We start from the raw sequence: 19,190 nt of genomic DNA, 5'->3' as shown, positions 1-19,190 counted from the left end.
TGGTGACCGTGTGAGTGTACTGATGTGGTGCGAGTGTACTGATGTGGTGCGAGTGTACTGATGTGGTGCGAGTGTACTGATGTGGTGCGAGTGTACTGATGTGGTGCGAGTGTACTGATGTGGTGCGAGTGTACTGATGTGGTGCGAGTGTACTGATGTGGTGCGAGTGTACTGATGTGGTGCGAGTGTACTGATGTGGTGCGAGTGTACTGATGTGGTGTGAGTGAGTGTACTGATGTGGTGCGAGTGTACTGATGTGGTGTGAGTGTACTGATGTGGTGTGAGTGTACTGGATGGTGACCGTGTGAGTGTACTGATGTGGTGTGAGTGTACTGATGTGGTGCGAGTGTACTGATGTGGTGCGAGTGTACTGATGTGGTGCGAGTGTACTGATGTGGTGCGAGTGTACTGATGTGGTGCGAGTGTACTGATGTGGTGCGAGTGTACTGATGTGGTGCGAGTGTACTGATGTGGTGCGAGTGTACTGATGTGGTGCGAGTGTACTGATGTGGTGCGAGTGTACTGATGTGGTGCGAGTGTACTGATGTGGTGTGAGTGTACTGATGTGGTGTGAGTGTACTGATGTGGTGTGAGTGTACTGATGTGGTGTGAGTGTACTGGATGGTGACCGTGTGAGTGTACCGATGTGGTGTGAGTGTACTGATGTGGTGTGAGTGTACTGATGTGGTGTGAGTGTACTGATGTGGTGTGAGTGTACTGGATGGTGACCGTGTGAGTGTACCGATGTGGTGTGAGTGTACTGATGTGGTGTGAGTGTACTGATGTGGTGTGAGTGTACTGATGTGGTGTGAGTGTACTGGATGGTGACCGTGTGAGTGTACTGATGTGGTGCGAGTGTACTGATGTGGTGTGAGTGTACTGATGTGGTGTGAGTGTACTGATGTGGTGTGAGTGTACTGATGTGGTGTGAGTGTACTGATGTGGTGTGAGTGTACTGATGTGGTGTGAGTGTACTGGATGGTGACCGTGTGAGTGTACCGATGTGGTGTGAGTGTACTGATGTGGTGTGAGTGTACTGATGTGGTGTGAGTGTACTGATGTGGTGTGAGTGTACTGATGTGGTGTGAGTGTACTGGATGGTGACCGTGTGAGTGTACCGATGTGGTGTGAGTGTACTGATGTGGTGTGAGTGTACTGATGTGGTGTGAGTGTACTGATGTGGTGTGAGTGTACTGGATGGTGACCGTGTGAGTGTACTGATGTGGTGTGAGTGTACTGATGTGGTGTGAGTGTACTGATGTGGTGTGAGTGTACTGATGTGGTGCGAGTGTACTGATGTGGTGCGAGTGTACTGATGTGGTGTGAGTGTACTGATGTGGTGCGAGTGTACTGATGTGGTGCGAGTGTACTGATGTGGTGCGAGTGTACTGATGTGGTGCGAGTGTACTGATGTGGTGCGAGTGTACTGATGTGGTGTGAGTGTACTGATGTGGTGTGAGTGTACTGATGTGGTGTGAGTGTACTGATGTGGTGTGAGTGTACTGATGTGGTGTGAGTGTACTGGATGGTGACCGTGTGAGTGTACCGATGTGGTGTGAGTGTACTGATGTGGTGTGAGTGTACTGATGTGGTGGGAGTGTACTGATGTGGTGCGAGTGTACTGATGTGGTGCGAGTGTACTGATGTGGTGCGAGTGTACTGATGTGGTGCGAGTGTACTGATGTGGTGCGAGTGTACTGATGTGGTGCGAGTGTACTGATGTGGTGCGAGTGTACTGATGTGGTGCGAGTGTACTGATGTGGTGTGAGTGTACTGATGTGGTGTGAGTGTACTGATGTGGTGTGAGTGTACTGATGTGGTGTGAGTGTACTGATGTGGTGTGAGTGTACTGATGTGGTGTGAGTGTACTGGATGGTGACCGTGTGAGTGTACCGATGTGGTGTGAGTGTACTGATGTGGTGTGAGTGTACTGATGTGGTGTGAGTGTACTGATGTGGTGTGAGTGTACTGATGTGGTGTGAGTGTACTGATGTGGTGTGAGTGTACTGGATGGTGACCGTGTGAGTGTACTGATGTGGTGCGAGTGTACTGATGTGGTGTGAGTGTACTGATGTGGTGTGAGTGTACTGATGTGGTGCGAGTGTACTGATGTGGTGCGAGTGTACTGATGTGGTGCGAGTGTACCGATGTGGTGCGAGTGTACCGATGTGGTGCGAGTGTACCGATGTGGTGCGAGTGTACCGATGTGGTGCGAGTGTACCGATGTGGTGCGAGTGTACCGATGTGGTGCGAGTGTACCGATGTGGTGCGAGTGTACCGATGTGGTGCGAGTGTACCGATGTGGTGCGAGTGTACCGATGTGGTGCGAGTGTACTGATGTGGTGCGAGTGTACTGATGTGGTGCGAGTGTACTGATGTGGTGCGAGTGTACTGATGTGGTGCGAGTGTACTGATGTGGTGCGAGTGTACTGATGTGGTGTGAGTGTACTGATGTGGTGTGAGTGTACTGGATGGTGACCGTGTGAGTGTACCGATGTGGTGTGAGTGTACTGATGTGGTGTGAGTGTACTGATGTGGTGTGAGTGTACTGATGTGGTGTGAGTGTACTGATGTGGTGTGAGTGTACTGGATGGTGACCGTGTGAGTGTACTGATGTGGTGCGAGTGTACTGATGTGGTGTGAGTGTACTGATGTGGTGTGAGTGTACTGATGTGGTGTGAGTGTACTGATGTGGTGCGAGTGTACCGATGTGGTGCGAGTGTACCGATGTGGTGCGAGTGTACCGATGTGGTGCGAGTGTACCGATGTGGTGCGAGTGTACCGATGTGGTGCGAGTGTACCGATGTGGTGCGAGTGTACCGATGTGGTGCGAGTGTACCGATGTGGTGCGAGTGTACCGATGTGGTGCGAGTGTACCGATGTGGTGCGAGTGTACCGATGTGGTGCGAGTGTACTGATGTGGTGCGAGTGTACTGATGTGGTGCGAGTGTACTGATGTGGTGCGAGTGTACTGATGTGGTGTGAGTGTACTGATGTGGTGTGAGTGTACTGGATGGTGACCGTGTGAGTGTACTGATGTGGTGTGAGTGTACTGATGTGGTGTGAGTGTACTGATGTGGTGTGAGTGTACTGATGTGGTGTGAGTGTACTGATGTGGTGCGAGTGTACTGATGTGGTGCGAGTGTACTAATGTGGTGCGAGTGTACTGATGTGGTGCGAGTGTACTGATGTGGTGCGAGTGTACTGATGTGGTGCGAGTGTACTGATGTGGTGCGAGTGTACTGATGTGGTGTGAGTGTACTGATGTGGTGTGAGTGTACTGATGTGGTGTGAGTGTACTGATGTGGTGTGAGTGTACTGGATGGTGACCGTGGGAGTGTACTGATGTGGTGCGAGTGTACTGATGTGGTGCGAGTGTACTGATGTGGTGCGAGTGTACTGATGTGGTGCGAGTGTACTGATGTGGTGCGAGTGTACTGATGTGGTGCGAGTGTACTGATGTGGTGCGAGTGTACTGATGTGGTGCGAGTGTACTGATGTGGTGCGAGTGTACTGATGTGGTGCGAGTGTACTGATGTGGTGTGAGTGTACTGATGTGGTGTGAGTGTACTGATGTGGTGTGAGTGTACTAATGTGGTGTGAGTGTACTAATGTGGTGCGAGTGTACTGATGTGGTGCGAGTGTACTGATGTGGTGCGAGTGTACTGATGTGGTGCGAGTGTACTGATGTGGTGCGAGTGTACTGATGTGGTGCGAGTGTACTGATGTGGTGTGAGTGTACTGATGTGGTGTGAGTGTACTGATGTGGTGTGAGTGTACTGATGTGGTGTGAGTGTACTGGATGGTGACCGTGTGAGTGTACCGATGTGGTGTGAGTGTACTGATGTGGTGTGAGTGTACTGATGTGGTGCGAGTGTACTGATGTGGTGCGAGTGTACTGATGTGGTGCGAGTGTACTGATGTGGTGCGAGTGTACTGATGTGGTGCGAGTGTACTGATGTGGTGCGAGTGTACTGATGTGGTGCGAGTGTACTGATGTGGTGCGAGTGTACTGATGTGGTGCGAGTGTACTGATGTGGTGTGAGTGTACTGATGTGGTGTGAGTGTACTGATGTGGTGTGAGTGTACTGATGTGGTGTGAGTGTACTGATGTGGTGTGAGTGTACTGATGTGGTGCGAGTGTACTGATGTGGTGCGAGTGTACTGATGTGGTGTGAGTGTACTGATGTGGTGTGAGTGTACTGGATGGTGACCGTGTGAGTGTACCGATGTGGTGTGAGTGTACTGATGTGGTGTGAGTGTACTGATGTGGTGTGAGTGTACTGATGTGGTGTGAGTGTACTGATGTGGTGTGAGTGTACTGATGTGGTGTGAGTGTACTGGATGGTGACCGTGTGAGTGTACCGATGTGGTGTGAGTGTACTGATGTGGTGTGAGTGTACTGATGTGGTGTGAGTGTACTGATGTGGTGTGAGTGTACTGGATGGTGACCGTGTGAGTGTACTGATGTGGTGTGAGTGTACTGATGTGGTGCGAGTGTACTGATGTGGTGCGAGTGTACTGATGTGGTGTGAGTGTACTGATGTGGTGTGAGTGTACTGATGTGGTGTGAGTGTACTGATGTGGTGTGAGTGTACTGATGTGGTGTGAGTGTACTGATGTGGTGTGAGTGTACTGATGTGGTGTGAGTGTACTGATGTGGTGCGAGTGTACTGATGTGGTGCGAGTGTACTGATGTGGTGCGAGTGTACTGATGTGGTGCGAGTGTACTGATGTGGTGCGAGTGTACTGATGTGGTGTGAGTGTACTGATGTGGTGTGAGTGTACTGGATGGTGACCGTGTGAGTGTACTGATGTGGTGTGAGTGTACTGATGTGGTGTGAGTGTACTGGATGGTGACCGTGTGAGTGTACTGATGTGGTGTGAGTGTACTGATGTGGTGTGAGTGTACTGATGTGGTGTGAGTGTACTGATGTGGTGTGAGTGTACTGATGTGGTGTGAGTGTACTGATGTGGTGTGAGTGTACTGATGTGGTGTGAGTGTACTGATGTGGTGTGAGTGTACTGATGTGGTGTGAGTGTACTGATGTGGTGCGAGTGTACTGATGTGGTGCGAGTGTACTGATGTGGTGCGAGTGTACTGATGTGGTGCGAGTGTACTGATGTGGTGTGAGTGTACTGATGTGGTGTGAGTGTACTGATGTGGTGCGAGTGTACTGATGTGGTGCGAGTGTACTGATGTGGTGCGAGTGTACTGATGTGGTGCGAGTGTACTGATGTGGTGCGAGTGTACTGATGTGGTGTGAGTGTACTGATGTGGTGTGAGTGTACTGATGTGGTGTGAGTGTACTGATGTGGTGTGAGTGTACTGGATGGTGACCGTGTGAGTGTACTGATGTGGTGTGAGTGTACTGATGTGGTGCGAGTGTACTGATGTGGTGTGAGTGTACTGATGTGGTGTGAGTGTACTGATGTGGTGTGAGTGTACTGATGTGGTGTGAGTGTACTGATGTGGTGCGAGTGTACTGATGTGGTGCGAGTGTACTGATGTGGTGTGAGTGTACTGATGTGGTGTGAGTGTACTGATGTGGTGTGAGTGTACTGATGTGGTGTGAGTGTACTGATGTGGTGTGGTGTACTGATGTGGTGTGAGTGTACTGATGTGGTGTGAGTGTACTGATGTGGTGTGAGTGTACTGATGTGGTGTGAGTGTACTGATGTGGTGTGAGTGTACTGATGTGGTGTGAGTGTACTGATGTGGTGCGAGTGTACTGATGTGGTGCGAGTGTACTGATGTGGTGTGAGTGTACTGATGTGGTGCGAGTGTACTGATGTGGTGTGAGTGTACTGATGTGGTGTGAGTGTACTGATGTGGTGCGAGTGTACTGATGTGGTGCGAGTGTACTGATGTGGTGCGAGTGTACTGATGTGGTGTGAGTGTACTGATGTGGTGCGAGTGTACTGATGTGGTGTGAGTGTACTGATGTGGTGTGAGTGTACTGATGTGGTGCGAATGTACTGGATGGTGACCGTGTGAGTGTACTGATGTGGTGTGAGACCTCTAGTGGTAATAATTTTATAGTGGAGGTTTTTGGAGATTTGGTCATATAGCTGATATATTATGAAAACTGAGGTTGACCCTTGACCTCTCTAGAATTGAATTGCATTTTTTACCTTATTCTACCGCACTTTATTTTATTTTTTAATTTAATTTTAACTTCACTCTGCATATATTTGTCTATAAAATATTGATACCTTGATTTTATTAATAAAAATCTAATTAAGTCCAGCGCCACTCTCCAGGGCCGGGCCGAGGCATAGGCTGGAGAGGCTCCAGCCTCAGGGCGCAGTGTAGAAGGGGGCGCACAATTCATTCAGCTGTCATTCCTAATTGTGTTTGAAGCAGAAAGAAATAAGAAAAGTGGATACATGGCAGTGACTGCAAGCCAGATAACTAGAGATTAAGGTGTTGGGGAGGTTGTGGGCCCTGTGGCGCCTCTTAGTCTAACAGCAATCAGTGTGTGACGGCTGGGGTGGGAGGGATGGAGGAGGAGCCTCTTAGTCTAATAGCAATCAGTGTGTGACGGCTGGGGTGGCAGGGATGGAGGAGGAGCCTCTTAGTCTAATAGCAATCAGTGTGTGACGGCTGGGGTGGCAGGGATGGAGGAGGAGCCTCTTAGTCTAATAGCTATCAGTGTGTGACGGCTGGGGTGGGAGGGATGGAGGGGCGCACTTTGGTGTCTCAGCCTTGGGTGCTGGAGGACCTTGTCCCTGCTCTGCCACTCTCTATATGATTTTTGTTTTAGTGATTTGGAAAGGGATAAGGGGACATCCCAGACCCTGAGGGGAGGCAGCAGGAGGAAGTAGGTAACTACTGATTTATACAAACTGACTAGTGGCAGCGCCCTTCAATAACCATCCTTTAATCAAGATTTCACAAAACAATATTAAAAGAAAAATGCTTAACATTTTTCTTTACAACCGACTGAGTGAGGGCATTTCTCTAAAACTGGTACAAAGATCGCAATAAAAACCCAGACAGTATAATGTACATCCTATTCAGAACTGTCTTTTCCCTTGTTGGGGACTGCTGCTGTTACTGTATAACAAAAAGGCCACAATAAAAACAGATTTAAAGGACAACTGAAGTGAGAGCGATATGGGGCTGCCATATTTATTTCATTTTAAACAATACCAGTTGCCTGGCAGTCCTGCTGATCTATTTGGCTGCAGTAGTGTCTGAATCACACTAGGAACAAGCATGCAGCTAATCTTGTCAGATCTGACAATAATGACAGGAACACCTGATCTGCTGCATGCTTGTTCAGGGGCTATGGCTAAAAGTATTACAGTCGGAGGAGCAGCAGGACAGTCAAGAAACTGGTATTGTTTAACAGGAAAAAATATATGGCAGCCTCTATATACCTCTCACTTCAGTTGTCTTTAAAAAAACACCTAAATAAAGATTCATCTCCTTTTCACAGTACCCAAAACAACATGGACTTCCAAGCATTTGGTTGCATTGTAAGTTCATGCAAACATGACAATGAAATTTTCAGAAAACACGATACAAACGTGTTAATACAGCCATATAAACGAGCTATACATCTGCCATCTCATCAACACAAAAATCAAGAGACAGGAGAGGAGATAAGATATAATTGCCCCTCCCCCCTGAAGTGTGATATCGGAGGAGGGGGTGGGGGGGGGGGGGACGCAGGCGGTTTGCACGCTTGACTTGTCGCTGCGTATCCGGGGGGCACAGATGTGGCGGAGTCTACAACCTGACCTATTTTCCAGCCGAGATCTCCCGGTTCAGCGACCTTCAGTCACGTCCGCCTGCTGATAATCCGAAGAACGCCGCGACTCGTCCTCGGGAGCCCGCTGTGATGCTCTACCGATGGAGAAATCCAAAATACACAACCCCCAATAAAGCCCCAATACAGACCAAAACAGGGAAAACCGCAGACTAAGGCATTAAAAAAAATTACGAAAAAGGCTTTTGGGAAGGCGGGAATTAGTGAAAATAACAAAATGACAATCTATAAAAATGGAAGATTTGTTTTCAAGAGGATATGATTGGACTTCCTCCACACACAAAGGAATCTTCATATGTAAAAAAAATGGATATATCGTGCAGATAAGATTCAAGAAACCAGATGAGATTGCAACTTTGCTTTTATGCAAAAACTTCCGAGTGATATATGAGCTTCTTGGAGTAATAAATACACCAGGTACAAACCCCCCCCCCCCCCCAAAAAAAAAACATTAATCCAACCGATATTTCAGCAATAATGCGTGCATGCCTCTTTAAAGAATATCTGAGGAGATTAAAAAGTACCTGGGGCCTTCCAGCCACTAGAGGTCATGTGTGTCCCTCGTTGCAGCTCCGGTCTCCTCCTGGTCCTGCTGGCAGCCTCTGAAGTACCCCCAACCCCTGGCAGGTCTGCGTCTTCTGCACGTGTGGGTGTGCTCCCGATGACGTGGGCACATGTGCAGAAGAAGACGACCCGCCAAGGGTTGGCGATACTTCAGATGCAGCGAGTGGGGCCAGAGAGGAGACCAGAGCTGTGGCGAGGGACACACATGACCTCTAGTGGCTGGAAGAGGCCCCAGGTAAGTAAAGCTAATCTTTAAAGTGAATGGGAACCGCATTTTAAAAAAAATGAAGCAAATACTTACCTAAGGAGAGGAAAGGCTCTGGGTCATATAGAGCCTTCCGTCTCCTCTCTCGTTGCCCTCTATCCTGTGCTGGCTCCCCCCCCCTGGTTTATTCCCCCACTGAAAGGGTATTTGGAAGTCTTCAGGAGCCGTGTCCTCCCAAAGACGTGTGACTCCATACTGCACAGGCGTGAGTGAGAGCGTGCTTGCGCAGGCGCAGTACAGGGCCGCCCTTCTTCAGGAGCACTCGGGCTCCCTGAAGACTTCTGAAGCCTCCTTCGGCCGGGTAAAGCAGTATTTGACTAAATTAGTCACATACTGCTACCGGACGAGCTAGCACCGGAACGAGGGGCCCGGGAGAGGAGTGCGAAGGCTCTATAGGACCCAGAACCTTCCCTCTCCTTGGGTAAGTATCTGTCTCGTTTTTTTAAATGTGGTTCCCATTCACTTTAATAGCCTTGGATATCCTGTAACGCATTAGCAGCCACAGATAGCAAAGCTATATAGGTGCTCTGCAGGATCTGCCCATCCTTATACACATGGCCACAGTGAGGTGGTAATAATCTCTTTATACAAGTCCTGGCCTGAAGGAACAGGAAGTCAGCTTACCATGGGAAGGTGTTGATTCGTACCCTGTGTTTATAGATGACAATCCCTCCAGACATCACTCCGACCAGAATCTCATTGTTACTCTGATCCTGCAACACAGAGACGGCAGATCAGCCACACACGTAGCAACCATCGTGCACTCTACAGCAGATTTATTATCATTGATTCATAAAGCGCCAGCGTATTCCACGGCAAAAGTACAGAGTAAGAAACAAACATGGGGTACAAAATAATACAGACAATACAACACTAAATATAGACAATGTACATAATACAGAATTGTTGGACATAGTATTTACAGTGACAAATGTAACATGGTGAACAAAATGTATAGAAAAGTCCAAGACACAAAAGGGTGAGAGAGCAATGCCCTTGCAAGCTTACAATCTAAAAGCTTAAAAAGGAAACTTAAAGGATACCGGAAGTGACATGTGACATGATGACAGACATGGGTATGTACATTCCCTAGCACACAAATAACTATGTTGTGTTCCTTTTTTTCTCTCTCTGCCTGAAAGAGTTAGGGCTGGTTCAGACGGACGTCTGCGTAGCGTCGCGTCTAGGGGCGTTGGGGCGGCTGCGCGGTCAGGCTTTCAGTAGCCTTCGGTCGCGCCGCGATGCGGTCGCGGTTTTTTTTTCCTGTAGGGAAACATTAGCCGTCGCGGTTGGCCGCTCCCTGGAAGCTACATGTTGCTTCCAGGGGCAGCCCGAACGCTCGCGCAAGCGTCCGTCTGAACCAGCCCTTAAACATCAGGTATGTAAGTGGCTGACTCAGTCCTGCCTCAGACAGGAAGTGACTACAGTGTGACTCTCACTGATAAGAAATTCCAACTATAAAACACTTTCCTAGCAGAAAATGGCGTCCGAGAGCAGGAAAGAGATAAAAAAGGGACAATAGTTCATAGATTTTAGCTCTGGCATAATTCAGTGAATGTGTCATTGAGCAAAAACAATAAAACAGTTAAAACTTAAAAAAGTAGATTTAAACATAAAATAAAACTGTGGAATATCTTAAAAAGTTATTTTTAGGAGAAGAAAGATAGATACAATTGTTTATTTCATTAGTTTATTTTTGCATCGGATGTCCTTTAAGCCTGGGGGAAAAAAAAAAAAAGTTTTACTTACCTGGGGCTGCTATTGGCCCCTCGCAGTCCAGCTGTGCCTCTAGTCCCTCCGCCGAGCCTTTTGTCCCCCGCCGCAGCTTAGTTTCATTTTCTGGCTCTGTCGCCGGCCACTGCGCCTGCGCGGGTCTGGTCGCACACGCGGCCAGGAATGTCCTGAGCAGACGCAGTCAAGATTTTCTCGTACTGCGCAGGAGGCTCCCGGCTACAGGTGCGCGAACGAGGACGTGTACAGCCAGACCCACAGTAGCCAGTAACAGAACCAGTCGCCGAAAACGAAACTAAGTTACGCGGGGGACCAGAGGCTCGCTTACTATCAGCGCCGGCATAGGTCGACTACAGGAGGCCGGTAAAAGCCCCAGGTAAGTAAAACAGTCCCCCCCCCCCAGGCTTAAAGAGAAACTGTGATCAATAATTGAACTTCATCCCAATCTGTAGCTGATACCCCCTTTCTTATGAGAAATCTTTTCCTTTTCACAAACCGATCATCAGGGGGCGCTGTATGGCTGATATTGTGGTGAAACCCCTCCCACAGTGTGATGTCAGGCATGGTCCTGACAGTTTCCTGTCTGTGAACCTCATTGCATTGTGGGAAATAACAGTTGTTTACAGCTGGGTCCAACTGCCAAAAAAGCAAGCAGCATCTCTTTCCACTGACATCACCTGCCAGTAGTAAAAATGTCACCATGTGATAAATGTCAGAATGTAAATCAGGGAGAGGAAAGATTTTACCAATGGAAAAACACTGACTAAATCATTTATACATAATTACTGTAAAAATGAAGCACTTTTTTAATTACATTATTTTCACTGGAGTTCCTCTTTAAGTTTCCTTTTCAAAAGATTTAAAAGAAAAATTACGTTTTTGTGTAAGTTTTAGAAATAATAATAATAATCAATACCTATATATATTATATTGCATTTAACATTATGGACAAAACACACAATTTTACACAGTGAAAAGTACATTTTCTATGGCTCCTCCTCCTGTGCTTAGAGGGGCGGTGCAGAACTGTCCTGCAGTGCATCCTTGGCCCTGCCCACTCTCCTGGACCCTCCCCTTCCTGACACCATGTGCCTAACCTCTGCAGTGGTGCAGAGCCCTCAGGAAGTGTCAGCAACCTGGCAATCCCGCAATGTGCAGCACGCAATGATGTCATCACATGCGAGGGAAGCACCAATCCAGAGATGGGATCATATCGGGGTCTGACTTATCCAAGTGGGGTTGCCAGCAGCAAAATGGGGGATGGGGAGAGTTGGTTGTAGGGTTGGCGGTGGAGCTAGGACAGTTTCCAAATACATTTCACACTGAAATCTATTGGGAATCTGTCTGCAATGTGTGGGGAGGCAATAGATTTGATCAGAGGTGGTCGATCTGGTGGCAGATTGACAGGTGTATGGGCCCCTTCAGAGAGGAGCTTGGACGATTTGGGTTCTTGTCTTCCTGTCGCACCTCGGATTTGCTCTCGCGGTCCTTGGATCAGCTCGGGGCTCACAGAGGAGGGAGCTCTCGCCTGGCTGAATTCACTCGCACGTATTCGGAACACGGAGAGATTGCGAGCGGAAGCGTTTGTCGCCCCGATGAGTGCCAGGCGGCATTAAATATAGATGACGAGCGTTGGCAGCGACAGTGAGCGGCACTTCACATGAATGACAGAATCAGCGAGATTCGCAGCTATAAGTGGGATCTCCATACAGCCGAGGAAAACGCAGCCAATAAACTGCGCTCAACGAAAGTCGAGAAATCTTATGACCTGCAAAAGATGGGTTCAAAAATCGGTTTAAAAATTCATACATGGATTGTGAATGAGTGAAAATACATTTACTGCACACCTAATGAAAGTCAAAGAAGAATCAAAATTCTGCCAAAATCTGACAAATTGCAATCTCGTATTGTAGCAGAAGTAGGATTACATCTTGCAGCTTAAATTCACACACCGCATGTGAATTGACTTTCATTAGCTGCAGTATGAAAAAAATGAATGCAAAAATTTGCCTGCAAATGCAAATTTTCGGAATTGCACTCTGCGCAATTTACTAAAAGTAAAGCAAACATTAAAGCGGACCTGAACTAAGAACTTCCTCTCTTCTCTAAAAGACAAGCAGCAGCATAATAACCTTTAAAGAAAAAAACATTTCCTTGTTACAGCCGATACAAATCCTGCAATAAATGTGCAGTGTGTCTACTTCCTGCTTGCTTTGGAAGCAGACATAGGGTTAACACCCTTTGTTTACCAATTAGCAGCACTGCTGAGATTTCTGAGCTGACACCGCTGAGAGATGAAATTACACTTGTGATTAGTCACAGATGAGGGGGAATTAGACAGGCTACACTCTCTAAATACATACAGGGTGTATTTCTCTACGTCCTCCACCTCCTGTCCTGTGCAAGAGTTCAGGTCCACTTTAAAAGAAAATAAATATGGCAGCCTCCATATCCTTCTGATTACAGTTGTCCCTTAACTACGTGAAAAGTTTTGAAGTGTGCAGTAAAGTGTAAGAGACAGGTCACATTGGCGAACAGAGGAAAAGTCGAGTGCGAGCGCGTGGTTTGAGAATTGCACTAAATAGATCCACATGACTCTGGGCAAATTTACGGAATGCAAAATAAAACCTTAAAGCGGATCCAAGATGAAAAACTAACTAACAAGTAACTTGTCTTTATATGTTATCTAAAGTTTAGATAGTTTACACAGCAAATCTAGCTGCAAACAGCTTCAACAGTTTATGATTATTTATTCCTGTGATACAATGACTGCAGCCATGTTCTGTTTGTCACAGGCTGAAGGATGGAGATCCTATCAGCTTGCCTGTGTGTAATGTGGCAAATTCAGTCCCCTCTCCTCCTCCCCTCTGCCTCTGAAATTAATGGCGAGTAACCTCCTCCTCCTGCCCAGACTGAGCTCCCATAAGCCCTTGCTGCAGTGCCAAGGCACTGTGAAAAAAGCTGTGGGCGAGGCGTGTTTAGTTTATAGGAAATTAGAGTATTAAAACAAAAAAAGTATTTGGCTTGAGGAATGCCCTATAAACTATATGAAAGGAGCACAATTATGCAATGAGTAAATGTTTATCTCGGATCCACTCTAAAGTACAAAAAAAAAAAAAAAAAAAAAAAATTAATAACGAGATAGCTGGAGAAATCAAAGACAGAATTACAGAACCATAAACAGCCCGATGTGTATTCTTACTCTCCAGAAGTAGAACAAGCTCTAGCTATCGTCTCTGCCTGGAGGCGAGTTTTTTGGCCGCGAGCCACACGCCACTCATTCAGCACTCATCAGCCGCGGACGCAGCGGGCGGATAATGAGCGACACTGAAGCGTGCTGCAGGAAGGAAGCACTTCTATCAACAGGAAACATTACAAGGGAAAGGTCAGACTCCGATACGGGAAACCTGGGTGACAATATGGGCACAATATCTGAGGAGACGGGCCCTTCAGGAGAACGTATATCCGCTGACTTGTAACTATAAAGAGCGCACTCAAAACAATAATACAAAAAAGTACACAATATAAACACGGGCAGTCCCCTTCTCACAACGTGGTTAAAGCAGGAGGATCAGCCATACTATGCCAGGGAAAAAAACACCTTTATAAGTAGATAAATAGTTGATCTACTTACATAACACATGTATTATACTGTCCACGTTTTGAATTCAGTGAATGTTATATAGTAAATGACGAGAATTCTGTTCCTGGTGGGAACCATGTCTTTTGACCACAGTTAAAGAGAACCCGAGGTGGGATTTAATGATGTTAGTGGGGCACAGAGGCTGGTTGTGGACAGTAACACCAGCCTCTGTTGCCCCATGGTGTGCCTCCAGGACCCCCCTGCGCGCCGCTATACCCTCCGCAGTGCTAGCGACACACAGCGTGTCACCAGCACAATGTTTACCTCTGCCTGTCTGTTAGCGCCGCTTCCCCGCCTCCTCTGTATCGGCGCTACCCACCCGCGTCACTTCCCTCCAATCAGCGGGAGGGAAGGGACACGGGCGGGTAGCGCCGATACGGAGGAGGCGGGGGAGCGGCGCTAACAGACAGGACATAGGTAAACATTGTGCTGGTGACACGCTGCGTGTCGCTAGCACTGCGGGGGGTATAGCAGCACGCAAGGGGGTCCTGGAGGCACACCATGGGGCAACTGAGGCTGGTGATAGTGTGCACAACCAGCCTCTGTGCCCCACTAACATAATTAAATCCCACCTCGGGTTCTCTTTAAGGCTAACTCGTGATGTCATTTCTGCCCTTTACTTTTTTTCTTGTCTCCTCCAATCACTGAGTCACCTCAGCCTTGCTTGTAAACACAAGTGATTAGGGGATTAGGTTTCAGTTAAGCAGCTGGCAGGGAAATAAAGGGGAGAGGAGGAATAGATTATAGATAAAGAGAACCCCCAGCATGCAATTATTTGGCACGACTACTAAAGGGCCAGCGCTCCTTAAGTATGTGATAACTCCAAATCATAACAGCAGAAAAAAAGTTTTGAAAGTTTTGAATGCAGGCTTAGCATCTTTATCACTTAATACACTCAGACCTGTTGCTGTTGAAATTTGATTTTTATGGTGACGATACCGCTTTAAAGGACCACTATTTGTAAAATCTAAAATACAGGTAGTTCCCGGTTACCGAACGAGATAGGGACTGTAGGTTCGTTCTTAACCTGAATGTGTTATTAAGTCAGAACATTGTGCCATCTCTGTCCCCTGTACCTCCTCTGTGCCCCCCTGTGCCTCCAGTGCCCCCCTCTGTGTCACCTCTGCCCTCTGCACCTGCTTATACAAGTTTAAAAGCCATTTTTTTCTTTGATTTTTTTTTAAATCGATTTTCTCAAAAACTACAAGTCTAATTTGAAAAAAAATTTCTTGACTTGTTCCCATGGAAACAGAGAATCCATGCCGTTCATATCGGCGGGTCATTCGTAAGTCAGGCGTTCGTAAGTCGGGAACTACCCCTACTTACAGCTATTTCCCACAATGCAGCAAGGTTCACAGACAGGAAACTGCCAAAAGTTCTGACTTTTCTTGTGGGAGGGGTTTCTTGTGGGAGGGGTTTCACCACAAGATCAGTCATACAGCGCCCCCTGATGGTCTGTTTGTGAAGAGGAATAGATTTCTCATGTAAAAGGGGGTATCAGCTACTGATTGGGATGAAGTTCAATTTTTGGTTGGAGTTTCTCTTTAAACATAACTAGGCAGAGTCACCTGGCTTCTGTGCTGGCTGGCCTGGCTTTCTGCTGGATGGGCTGACCTGCCACCAGGTTGTCTGGCTATTCCCCCCATAGCATTCCCTTATCTTCTAATGGACCCCCTCCCATGCTTCCACAGGCCTCCCATTGAGGTACCACAACTCTCAGCATGCCCTCATAGAAGAACCACAGCTCCCTGCATGCCCCCATAAAGGCAACACAGTGCCCAGCATGGCACCACAGCACCCACTATGCCCACATAGAGGTACCACAACATACCCCTAATTGATGCACCAAAGCTCCCAGCATGTCCACCATTGAGACACCATAGCTGACTCTGCCTGGGCGATATCCGAGGCACCCCAGAATAGATTTGGGGCACATGCCACTGATCTTTGGGGCTAGCAATGCTCCTGTTGATTGCGCTCCCGTTGCTGGGAGCATTACGCCCTTGCACGGTTCTCAAAATAATGGATTGCGCATGCCCAGAATACTCCGGAAGCGCATTTGAGGAGGAACGTGGACTAGCCCACGCACGCACAGCAGCCTATAGCTGCCAGTCCAAAGGAGTCGGGAGAAGAAGACGGGGAAGGACCGGACAGCCTACAGGGGCGGGGCTGGAAGAAGACCCAGGTAAGTTAAAATCCCCATTTTTTGTCCAGTTCAGGTGTGCTTCAATGCTCAGGGTTCTCCTCAGCTATTTGTTGATAAACATGAAGCCACATTCCCTCATCTAGGTCTTTTATCAGAGATGTGTTTTTTTTTGTGACACCGCTATCTGATTGGCCGCTAGGCCTGAACGATTTTAGGAAAAAATTGAAGTGAGCAATTTTTCTGTCCGAAATCGCGATTTCAATTTGATTCACAATTTCCTTCAAATCAAGCATCGTTCGGTGTGCCTCGGTCACCATCTTTTTGTGCACCGTGTCTGTGCCCCCTTTGTGTCCCCTCTGTGCCTTCTCTGGGTCTCTCTCTTGCCCCCTTTGTGCCCCTCTGTGCCCCCAAGCTGCAGCAGTGTTGGACATCCCTTCCAGCATGAGTCCAGCAATGTCAGTCTATCCACTTCACCTCCTGCAGGCTCTAATGCACAGCATACTTCCTGTATGTCATGTGACATACAGGAACCAGGAAGTATGCCATGCATAAGAGCCAGCAGATGGCAAAAGACAGCGTTGGACTCGTGTGTAAGGTATGTCCAACACTGCCGATGCTGCGGGCCACATTAGCCCAAACTTGGGGTAAGTTTGAACCGCTTCTTCAAACTTCCCCCATACGAAAATGACGTCATCATAGAAATTGCTGCTTTGACGATTCCAAAATTGTGATCTTGGTGATAGCGATTTCGGTTTAAATTCGATTTATCTTTCAGGCCTATTGGCCGTGTGGATTATTGCACTATATCTGCAGGACTGACGTGACAGACGCAGCTACTCACCCGAGCGTAGTGAAGCTCCACCCCATACAGGTCTAACGTGCGAGCCGTGCTCAGATAGCTGAACTCCGCCTCTGCTGGAGTCAGGCCCCTGCAAAACACACAAAGAGAATATTGTTGGCAAAACTGACCACCAATCAAGTTACCTACATACAGATGTATTACCTTATGGCAGCAATATATTCTATACAGTTTACAGACAACCTGAGGTGTTCTCACCAGTGCCCTGCTTGAGGAATGTTCCAACTACAGCCACCTCGGAACTCTACAGGTAGTGTGCCCGTTTTCCTGTGACTTCCCATGTCCTCCTCCAGACCACCACCGCTGACCAGGACCCCCTCTTATGACCACGCTCCTCCTCACGCACAAGCATGGCCGTACCGCATCTGCGCAGCGCCCCCGAGCCACTAGTGACGGAAGGGGAGCGCAGCCATGTAACAGATCTGACAAGCTCTTAGGGGTAGGCAACACTAGGGGGTTCTTAGGGTTAGGCACCACCAGGGGGATTTAGGGTTAGGCACCACCGTGGGGGGGTTCTTAGGAGTAGACACCACCAGGGGGATTTACGGTTAAGCACCGCCGGAGGGGGTCTTAGGGTTAGGCACCACCAGAGGGCAGGTTTTAGGGTTAGGCACCACTAGGGGGGCAGGTTTTAGGGTTAGGCACCACTAGGGGGGCAGGTTTTAGGGTTAGGCACCACTAGGGGGGCAGGTTTTAGGGTTAGGCACCACTAGGGGGGCAGGTTTTAGGGTTAGGCACCACCATGGGGGCAGGTCTTAGGGTTTTAGCAAACGACTACTAGTGGCAATTTTTCACCCATTTAGGGTTAGGCACCACTGGGGGGGGGGGGGGGGGGGGTGTTTCTTAGGAGTAAGCACCACCAGGGGGATTTAGGGTTAAGCACCGCCGGAGGGGGTCTTAGGGTTAGGCACCACCAGGGGGCAGGTTTTAGGGTTAGGCACCACCATGGGGGCAGGTCTTAGGGTTTTAGCAAACCATTTTTCCAGGCTCCTTTTTTTACATGTATGGCCCCTGGTCCCAGCGACGCCTCCCCCCACCACCCCCGGTCCCAGCAGCCCACCTGTGCTGCTGATGCAGTTTGGCGATCTCCTTCTCGAAGTCCAGGGGCTGGCTGGGGAGGAAGGAGTAATCAGAGAGGTACCCGGGCAGGTGGTCCGAATGGCTGTAATCTCCCAGCTCCGCTGAAAAGGCAAAAATACAGCCATTTAAATGTTACGTAGCATAAAAAGACAGCACAGCGTCTCAAACATAAGAGAGAGAAATGAGACTTACACTGAACGGCATACGAGGCCAGCAGGGCGGCAGTGTTGTACGGACAGGGCAATCTGAAAGGAAAAGTATGACAAAGAGGGCGATTTTTACAAATGCGACATAATCGGTTTAACCCTTAGACTGACGCTATTTCACATCCCAGTGCCAGCTATGTTTGTATTGTGTTCATTAAATGTCTTGCCCAAATCTACATGTGCCAAAGTCCACATTAGTCAGTAGGATATTCACTGAGGTGCAAATACGCTTGAAATGATTGAGAATTATGCTATTATGAGAATCTATCGTAAAATGACTAATTAAAACTAAAATAAACGTATGATATAATGAATTGTATGTGTAGTACAGCTAAGAATTAGAACATTAGTAGCAAAGAAAATAGTCTCATATCGTTTCCAGTACAGGAAGACTTCAGTTGTAATTTATGCAAAAGAGCATCTCTGAGCTCTCTCACCCATCTGGGTCGGCTACAGTCCTGTTTTCTGAAGCACTTATACATCAAAGAAACCATGAAAATCAGCTTCGGATAAGGTTTTACTGCAGGGAAGTTCAAAGGGTCATTAGCTGCGAGCTGAGCGAGGAGGCGGGACTTAGGCGAGCTGAGCGAGGAGGCGGGACTTAGGCGAGCTGAGCGAGGAGGCGGGACTTAGGCGAGCTGAGCGAGGAGGCGGGACTTAGGCGAGCTGAGCGAGGAGGCGGGACTTAGGCGAGCTGAGCGAGGAGGCGGGACTTAGGCGAGCTGAGCGAGGAGGCGGGACTTAGGCGAGCTGAGCGAGGAGGCGGGACTTAGGCGAGCTGAGCGAGGAGGCGGGACTTAGGCGAGCTGAGCGAGGAGGCGGGACTTAGGCGAGCTGAGCGAAGAGGCGGGACTTAGGCGAGCTGAGCGAAGAGGCGGGACTTAGGCGAGCTGAGCGAAGAGGCGGGACTTAGGCGAG

General features: G+C 48.3%; 1 protein-coding gene across 3 annotated transcripts in view; it reads right to left on the bottom strand.

The window, feature by feature from the left end:
• The window catches only part of PTPN4 (protein tyrosine phosphatase non-receptor type 4), a 191,919-nt gene that overhangs the window by 107,009 nt on the left and 65,720 nt on the right, over window positions 1-19,190 (bottom strand). For all 3 annotated transcript variants that reach the window (XM_068246137.1, XM_068246139.1, XM_068246138.1), the window contains exons 7-10: window positions 18,259-18,311; window positions 18,047-18,167; window positions 16,969-17,056; window positions 9,232-9,320 (exon numbers count right to left, since the gene is read on the bottom strand). In XM_068246137.1, coding sequence (XP_068102238.1) covers window positions 9,232-9,320; window positions 16,969-17,056; window positions 18,047-18,167; window positions 18,259-18,311 — 351 coding nt within the window. The remainder of the gene's footprint in view (window positions 1-9,231; window positions 9,321-16,968; window positions 17,057-18,046; window positions 18,168-18,258; window positions 18,312-19,190) is intronic.

Source organism: Hyperolius riggenbachi, chromosome 7 (genome assembly GCF_040937935.1).
Source record: "Hyperolius riggenbachi isolate aHypRig1 chromosome 7, aHypRig1.pri, whole genome shotgun sequence".
NCBI classification, from domain to species: Eukaryota; Metazoa; Chordata; class Amphibia; order Anura; family Hyperoliidae; genus Hyperolius; species Hyperolius riggenbachi.
The sequence above is the reverse complement of the archived record's forward strand: the minus strand, read 5'-3'. Positions and strand labels throughout refer to the sequence as shown.